Genomic DNA, 9692 nt, shown 5'->3' with positions numbered 1-9692 from the left:
AATTAAAATTAGTATTTTTCTCTTTTTATGATAATATTTTGTATAATAAATTTTGAAAATTTTCTCAAATGAAAATTGTTTGCAATCCATTATTTGTGCATTTTACATTATTAGTTTAAGCAGCAATATGGCGCAAAAGAGATATAGCCGCCTATAAATATTTAAAATAAATGAAAGCCACTTCAGCTAACGAATAGAGAGGTCGGAAATAAAATAAAGGAAGTGACAGTTAGACAGCTGGCAAAGATGTAACTGTTATGCCGTTTAAAAGAAGAAAAAAAGGTTAAGTTAATGAAGGAAGCTAAGGCTTATTATTGTCACTTCTCCGGTAGTGGTGACAGCAATTAGCGGATTAATCATAGCAGAGAATAGGATGCAAGATTGTTTAATAGATAGAAAGTTTTGCAACGGAACGATATTTGCAACGAAGCAAGATTTCGATCTGTATCTCGAGAGAAAGTGATCGGGTATATGGTATTGAGGAATTTCAATTTCAACGATCGGATCAGGCAAATCGAGTACAGTAGGAGTGAGACTTTTTAAAATCGCAGAAAGTATAACTCTTACTGTACTCGAGTCATTGTACTCTTTGTTCTTACGTAGCATCATTTCTTTTGGTACTACTATGAGCAGGGCAAATCTCGACATGTTTAGTAAGTACCGCAAAAAGGACCGAACAAATAGAAAGATTATGAAGGCTCATGACAAGATCAAAGATTGACACATGATAAGATTTGTCATCACTCGATAGACATCTTTCAAATCAAGAGCAGTATGAGCAATGCAACATAAAAGCGGGAATGATCGATGGGAAACCACGAGAATTCCAAATGCGAATTAAAATAATCTTCGATATCAGAGAAAAAAGTGGAGCCAGAGTTTCAACGAAAAGTTTCATCAAATCAACAAAATAAGAAAAAAGATAAATGCGCCGAAATAGAAGATGACAATATATTGAAATTGACGGTAAATGGAAAAAAAAGTAACAGTAATCTTGAAGAGAAAAATGACACCGAAACCACAATTTAATATTTGAGAGTAACGAACTGGTCGAGAATCCAATAGCCAAAAGAGTTATGAATTTACATTACAAGTGCAACAGTTATAACAGCGCCAACTAGAAGAGCTGTAAGATCGATTCAAATAGCTTTGTAATTTTGTTTGAATTTAGGTAATTCTAGAAGAAGAAGAAAAAGAAATTTTTGGAATCTCTTCAAAACATCGATAAATAATGAGAATTTTTCAGATATTCAAAAACTCAAATATCTTCCTTACATCTTATTTGAAAGATGATGATGCATTACAGGACATTGAAACTCTCTGATAGTGTGCCAGACAATTGCGCTATTATGCGAAGTATTTTATATTATCCAAAAGGTTTACCATTTCATCGTTCACTGATCATTGATCATATCACTGAAAAGTCATCTTATAATGAGCTTTAATTAATCAAACGAAGATCGATCTAGATTCTAAAGTAAATTGAGACATCAAATGAGACGCAACTTTTCTCTTCAATGTTGACGTTAAGCGATAATCGAACGATTTTGAAGTAATAAAAGATACATTAGATTTCCTTCATAATAGCAACTAAACAATATGAATAAATTGGAAGCTTCTAATACAAGATCACAACATGTAATAATAGTAGACGTAAATTAAAACTTCAAAGAATAAGAAGACAATTGCGCCTCTTGTATGAAAAATCGTTGGAATAGCAAGCGTTAATTTCATTTAAATGTAAACTAGTAAATGTAGCGCAAATGTTTATGTGAAAGTTAACAAAAAACCATACATGCAGTTGTGGGAAGAAGTATATTTGTACGAAATATATCATTGGAATTAAGGGGGGGAGAAAAAAGATATAATTAATAGTGATAAGAAATGGAATAACGAATTGTAAAATTAAATGAAATGGAAAACATACCACTTTTATTAAGAAAAAATGAAGCATTTTTAAATTTTTAATGTAGATTTACAACATTTATGAATATGATCGATAAAATTTTGAATTTTAATTTGAATATTTTTTTGTTTTTGAGTAAATGTTTTATTATAGAAAAAATAATAAATCATTTATCTAACTTTCATCTCTTAAATTCATAATCAAATTGATTTGCAATGTTTAAATTTTAAACTATCAAGTTGTTACTTTATTTTAATTGCAATGTCTGGATGATAGAGTTGAAACCCATGTGGTGTTGACAGTGATTAATGAGCTTGTATTCTCATGCCAAATTACTGTAACCAATAAAGTTTCTCTATTGTAACCTTCTTCCAATTTATCAAAAGGTATTATGGGAATATTGTAAACCAATCCTACTATATAAATAGGAAAGTCAATCATTTGCGATTTTATCGCTCTTTTTGACAAACAGCGCTTCTAAAATCCCTTACAAAAAAAAAAAATTTCCTACAGCGACTTACAAATGAGCCTAAAAATTGTCAACTCTACATTTTAGAAAGGAATAAATATTTCTGAATATAACCGAAAGGCTTTTAATGCAATTAGACATCAGTGTCAATCAACAACAGAACAAGGCAAAGGCTTCTTTGACAACAAACAACTTTCACGACAATTTTTACGCTCTAAAATTTATGTTTAAGTCAGGAGGAAATCGTTTATTTCAAGAAAAATAACAAATAAGTTAAAATTCAAAAAATCGAAAGAGAGATTAAACAGCAATTTGTATCCAAAATAAAAACGTAAAAAAGTTATTGGTATTAAATGAAAGTCTAAATTTAAATTAAGAATAAAAGAGCTGCTATAAATCAAAAATTGTTATCATGGAATGAATCAATAACTTATAATTAATACAAGTTAATTAGGATATAGATATTAATTGCAATGAAAAACATATATCTCATCTTACCGATAATCGATATTGTTTAGTGCACCAAAGATAATTGCAATAATGAGTGGCTGAGAAATGGAATCGACTACTTATTGAAAACTGAAAAAGAATAATAAAAAATTTTTTTTTTTGATCGTGTTGTGAAAGATGTGAGGACAGGAGTATTTAGTTAATTAATTTAAGAAAGGTGACATGAATAGGACATTGAAGTGGAAAGTTGTATATTAAATTGCCTTATACCAGTACACCTAAATGAATGTGAAAGAGATATAATAGAAAGAAATGTAATATGGGAAATATTAACTGAAACTAATAAGTAATGTTATATCTGCAGAAAATCAATGAATTGAAAAAGTAGCAGATAATATTGAGAAATTTGGGGATAGTGTAAAAAGGTAGATGAAAAGCTCGGAAAATGAAGGCATTATTTTGTCGAGAACAGAAGAAGTCATTGAATAGAGACGCTTAGAAAGAGGATGATGACAAGGTCAACAGGGTGACAAGTTAAGCTATATGTTTGTTTTCATCTTGAAATGCTCGCGACGTTTAGTTAAGAGTGTACGAATAGTTCGAAGTCAGAAGACAAATTTCTTTTATAGGTTTGTGTGAACGATAATACAGTATAAGTCTAAGCAATAATATAGCGCAAACAAGACTTAGCCGCCCATAAATATTTAGTAAATGAAAGTCACCTGAACCACAGAATACAGGTTAGAAATAAACATAACAGTGACAATGAGGTTGGTAGGATAAAAGAACCGTAGTGAGTATTCATTGTTGTCCTTGGTAGTGATAGTGGTGACAACATGCAGATTAGTCATACCAGGAAGTAGGATATTGTCTATAAGATAGATGAGAAGTTTTGCAACAAAAAGATGAGATTATGAGAAAGTTCATATGCATAGTATTGAGGAATTTTAATTTTAATTAAAGGATGAACAAAATTGAGTACAATAAGAATTGGAAACTATCTGGAAGAGTATGCATATTCTTGACTAATTAGTCAATTAGTACGGTATAGTTGAAGAATAATTGTTTTTTTTTTTTTTTTTTTTGTAAATTAAAAAGTGTAACATTAACCATATTTATAATAACAATGATAGTAATGGTCAAGTTCAACTCATTAATTACAATGGAATTAAATTGTTCAGATTTTGTAAAAAGTAAAATCAGTGCAATTTCTTATCTTCTGTTATCACAGTATTTTTTTGCCTTTATTATCACAATATTTGTTATCACTTTCTATTATTACAATATTTTTTTATCATCATTATCACAATATTTGTTATCACTCTCTATTATCACAACATTGCTCCAATTTTTATGGTTTATCAAGATATAATAAATGAACCATGCAAAGTAAAAATTTTGGAGAAATTTAAAAAGTTAAAAAATGAATTTTATGATGTCAAAATTTCAATTCAATAAAATGTCAATGGAAATTGTTAACAACGAAGAAAAGAAGAAGAAGGTCAAGAAAGGGAAAAAATTAAAGAAGAAGAAGAGAAAATCACATGGGTATATAAACTATTTTATTTACAGCGACTGTTTTTACCTTTTATAAAATATAATTTGTATACTTTTAGAGAAATGACAATTATTCCAATCCATTTTAAGTTTTCCCAATATTTCGTTTGTTTATTTCATTTTATTTTAGTCTTATCTTTAATTTTCACTTATTTACTTTAGTTTTATTTTTAATTTTTGATTACTTACTTTGCAGTTTAATTTTTAGTTATCATTTATTTATTGTTGGTTTTATTTTTAGTTTTCGTTTATTTATTTTCTAGTTTTAATTGATCAATTTGGATGTTGCAAATTTCAAAGGGAATTAATATTTTTTCACCTAACAACATTTGCATTTGATGGCAATGAAGATTTTATAAATTCCAACTAATCTCAATATTTTATTTCCTGCGAATAATTCTTTTACGGAAATATTTCTTTCTTTTTAAAGAGAAACTAATTGAACTATTAACGATTAATTTCCTCTTACAATATGCTTGAAAAAAAAAAAAACTCATAACGGCTTACTTATTGTTAATGAGTTTTTTAGAAAAGAATCAATAATGCAATAAGCAAAAAAAAAAAAAATCCTTCCATTATTCCATAAACAAAGTTCATCAGGCGGATTTACTTTTTCTAAAATGCATACTATGACCGATTCATTATTTTATCAATTTCAATTGAATTATTTAAGAATAACGTGTAATTTATTTAACATGAAAATTGGCTTTTAAAGTAATTAACTCATTTCATTGTTTTTTTTTTTTTTGTCTTACGCACTTATTATCATGATAATTACGGTAATTAATTATGAAAGCAATAGCCAACATTTCATCCGTTCAAAAGTTTATCAAGAAATTCCATTGCAGTTGATTCGTAAAAAAATACCTGCCGTTATGAAAATATTTACTGTTAATTCAATTTAATGATAAACCATTTTAATGGTCAGAAACTTTTCTTTTCTAATTATATTCAAATATTTCACAAATATATCAGCAAAAATTACATTTCTAATTTATATTTGATTAATTTCATTCTCTTTTTAAAAAATTTCAAAAGTATAATTGTATTTCAGTAACACATGCCGCTATAGTTATTCATGAAAATTTATTTTCAATGACAACTTCAATCATTCTTTTAATTCACTAAACGACAAATTTTATTTGTCATTTCTAGTCAAACACACTTTTTTTCATCGTCTAGTCATAGATTAAAACGTTTTGCTTTCAAATTTCGAATTCATGAAAGAGAGAAATAAGTTTTTTTTATTCTATTTACTTCTTGAAATTTAAAACTTGTCAACAATAAATGTAAATATTGATGACAAATGCTGAAGAATTAAAAATACTCGTGACAAACATTGAAGAATAATGTTACAAAAAATAACGTAAAATGAAAAAAAAAACATAAAAGATGGAAATTTTTTGGACAAATTAAGATTGCATTATCCAACCGACGAATAATTTAATTCTTTTAAGTTGGGAGATTTGAACTTGAATCGATATTGACAAAATTTTGGCAAATCTTTTAACTTATCTTAAAAAGAAAAAAGAATTAAAGGATCTTTTCAGTATTGCAGAAATACTACCACAGGTCTCTTGAATGGTACAGAAATTTATAAAAAAGAAAAAAAATCATTCTTTATGATGGAATTCCCATCATCCAATATGGTCGTTTATTTGTTTTATCAGTTATACCTAATGATAATGGTATATAAATAATTGCATAACAAAATAACATCAATTTTTGCGCCACAACATGTAATACAAAAGAAGTGAAATTAGACTGTAATAAATAAGTTTACTTTTTCTATAAGTTTACTTTTTAATTTACTTCTTAATAAGTTTACTTTTTCTTTATCATTTTAATTTGTTTCAGTTTTTCTTTTTGAATTGACAAAAATGACATAATGAAACAAATTTTTCAAATTTTTTCCGATAAAAATTTGATAATGTATGTTGTATTTGATTATTTCTCTTTTCGTTTCATTAATATAATTTTTATCAATCATTTTTTTCTTTGATTTATCGTGTTGTCTAAAATCAATGAAAACTGAAATAAATAATTGAGGAATGATAGAAGAAACAAGAATAAAATTAGCATGTTATGAGCAAGAAAATAATTTACATATTATTCATTTTAAAAAGTCATTCACTTTATGTTTAAGTTACTGATTTTAAAAATTTAACCATTCAAATTATTCATTTTAAAAATTTAGCCATGCTGTTAAAAAAGAGAAATGTTAACAAATATTTTGAAGACGAAAACATAATATATCCGTAGCACAAACATTTATACAAAATTTTAACTAAATTTATTTTTAAACCGATCCGAAAGGATAAAGTAAGATAGGTGACAAAGTTCTTGATATGCTTATAGGAAAAAATTTCGTCACTCATCTTATCCTTTCCTTTCGGATCGGTTTAAAAACAAAACTTAAAAAGTAATTTCGTTTAAATGTTTATATTTTTCAATAATTTATTGTTCTTTTCAATAAATAAATCAAATGTCGCAGGACAGTTTTCAGTAATTAAATGAAAACGAAACTACTTAATTTCTTTTTTTCCTTTAGATTGTTAACAATTGATAGTACAATATTATTTTTGCAATTATAACGATTCTGTAAGATCTAACAAAAAACTATTTGTGATAGAAGCGGTTTGGTGAAATTTGTAATTTAATTAAAATTCAATTTATTACTAAAATACATATTTAAAGTGTATTTGAAAAGCTTCCATTTTAATGTATTAAATTGTAAAATTGGTTTCTTTTTTTCCTTTACTAGGAGGAAGTTATTATCAAGAATATTATTAGAACTATTGTCATGAATAGTGTAAGAATCAATGAAATAAAAAAAGACAAAAGAAACCTGTTGAACAAGTGGCCCTATTATTATTCTTTCCAATTTTAGCAGAAATTTGAAAGTTTTTAAAAAAATTTAAAACTGTAAAATTCTTTTGACTAAATCAAACAAAAAGGTGACGGTTATTTGATGACACAAAAAAATACATATTTAAAACGACAAATTAATAATTAAATAAATATTAATGTGAAACGAGGGATGAAATTTTACGGAATATTTGATGATTATATATGTGAAATAAATGTTTTTGTCATTCTAAAGAATGTTTCCTATTCCTTTCTTTTTTTTTGACAATTATTTAATTAAATAATTTTTTTTAATCGGCTAATTAAAACGACTAATAAATTTCAGTGTGAAAAAAAAGAAAATAAAGAATGAAAAGAATTCGAAAATACCAATTACTATTTGTATTTATGCATGAAAGAGTAAGTATAACTTGACATCATCCTATTTCTTTTTTTCCTTGGGAAAAAAAATACACCGTCCTATTAATTATTCAAAAAATGAAAGCATAAATTTGGCGCAGCTGTTGTATATTCATTCTATCGTATACCATTATTCTATCCCGGGATATTTTCGATCTAATCATCGCCAAAAATCTAATCAGAATCGATGGGATTTTTTTTCTTCACACCTATCAAAAAAAATCATACTTTTTATTGTATCTTATATATGGCATAGAATGCATAAATTAATTGAGTTTCTTAATTTTCTTGTTTTCTTTTTTAGTATTACTAATTAATTGTCACTGCAATTCTAAACATTTTGGCTAAAAAAAAGATTTTGTCTGCGTAAATTGAATAAATAAAATTAGCAAAATAACGAAAAAATTCTTTTAAAGTTAAAAGAGGAAATAAATTTAATCTGTGATGTATAATGAGAAAAGTAATCATGTATCACTTTTTTTTGTATTATTTTTTTCCGGCAACATGTATTATCTTCCATGACATTATTTTTTTTTTTGCAGTTTGAATCCAATATTTTACTCTTTCTTCATTATCCTGTAAAAGTTTACAAGCATTTTATTCCACTTAGGGATGTTATGAATAGAATATATTCTTAAATTTGCATATAGCATTATCAAATTCCTGACCATAAAATGAGGATGAAATATGACAAAAGGATCTATGATCTATGTTATCTTATGAATTCCGTGTTCATAATTTAACCATATGCAAATTTAATTATAAGTAATTAGCATAATAGTAAGGGATATTGGTTTACGCCAGTAGCATATTACTTCCAACAAATAGTAATATCAGCTTATGGTTTTACTTCAAATTATTGACAATTTCCAATTATGTAAAATGTGACCTAAATATTTGTTAGACTGTGAATAGGATAAAAAGACGGTAATTTATTATCTTTCTGATGCGTTATTCCACCCATCAACGTTAAGTGTCATTTGTCAACCTATCTAAGACATCGTGTGTCGTATGTGTTAATGATTTGTTTGAAATGATTTATGATAAAACAGTTATTGTTGATGTTGATTCCATCCAATAACTAATATATGTTATTGTTGTTATTGCTGTCCTTTCAATGGTTATTGTAGTAGTAGTAGTAGTAGTAGTAGTAGTAGTAGTAGTAGTAGTAGTAGTAGTAGTAGTAGTAGTGTTGTTGTTGTTGTTGCTGTTTTAGTTGCTGTTGTTGTTGTTACTGTCACAATAACGGACATTGTCCGCATGACTTAACAATTTCTGTCATTGCTTGGATCCGAATCGATTAAGTATTTCCAGTAAGGATTTAATGAGGTATTGCCCTAATAATAAAATAATGACCAAGAATCAGGACAAAAAAGACGAGGACAAATGATGGAGAGATAAACAGGTCCCAACATATTACTTACCAATAATAACCAATTGATCTTCTAAGCTTGAATAATTTATTCTAATTTGTTCAAATATTTGAGGCAAAAGTTATTGCAGCAATATATCTTATCTATTCTTCGCTTTCTGTTTAATATTATTGTTCTTTTATTCATACTTTTATTCCTACTGTATTAAATCATTCTTGCAATTGAAACTTATTGATTAAGCAACACTTCATCATACATGTTATTATTGTTTCGTTTTTTTTTCACCCGGGAATTCTTGAAAGCTTAAAATAATCAAATATAATTTTTTCTCATCATTTTAAATCTCAAAATAAATACTTTTTTTCCTACCCAATTTCTTTTTTTTTCTTTACGAGTAATCGTCGATACTGTTCGACATTTATCCTAATTGTTTCCAGATGTTTTACCAAATCTTTTGATAGTCATACTAAAATAGAACTACTTTCCTCTCATTTTTTTTTCATTCCTTTACTCTTTTGCTTGAAATATTCAAATCTTACTATTATATGGTCTCTTATGCAATTTAATTTACCTTTCGATCATTTTTTAAACTATAATTTTAAAACATTTCCATTATCTTTTTAATATGGGTTATTAAAAGTCTTTTTGTTGGAGAAAATAATTAATTAAA

At 26.6% G+C, this 9692-nt stretch overlaps 1 protein-coding gene across 1 annotated transcript; it reads right to left on the bottom strand.

The window, feature by feature from the left end:
• Positions 1 to 8687: 8687 nt before the first annotated feature.
• On the bottom strand, positions 8688 to 8856 carry LOAG_09339 (hypothetical protein; the record flags this gene model as incomplete). The annotated part of the gene is made up of 1 exon (XM_003144867.1): positions 8688 to 8856. A coding segment is annotated over one exon (169 nt), but the record flags the coding sequence as incomplete, so codon positions are not given.
• Between the last annotated feature and the right edge of the window lie 836 nt (positions 8857 to 9692).

This window comes from Loa loa, assembly GCF_000183805.2.
Source record: "Loa loa unplaced genomic scaffold supercont3.498, whole genome shotgun sequence".
Taxonomy (NCBI): Eukaryota; Metazoa; Nematoda; class Chromadorea; order Rhabditida; family Onchocercidae; genus Loa; species Loa loa.
Note: the sequence above shows the minus strand (reverse complement) of the source record. Positions and strands in the feature narration are given on the sequence as shown.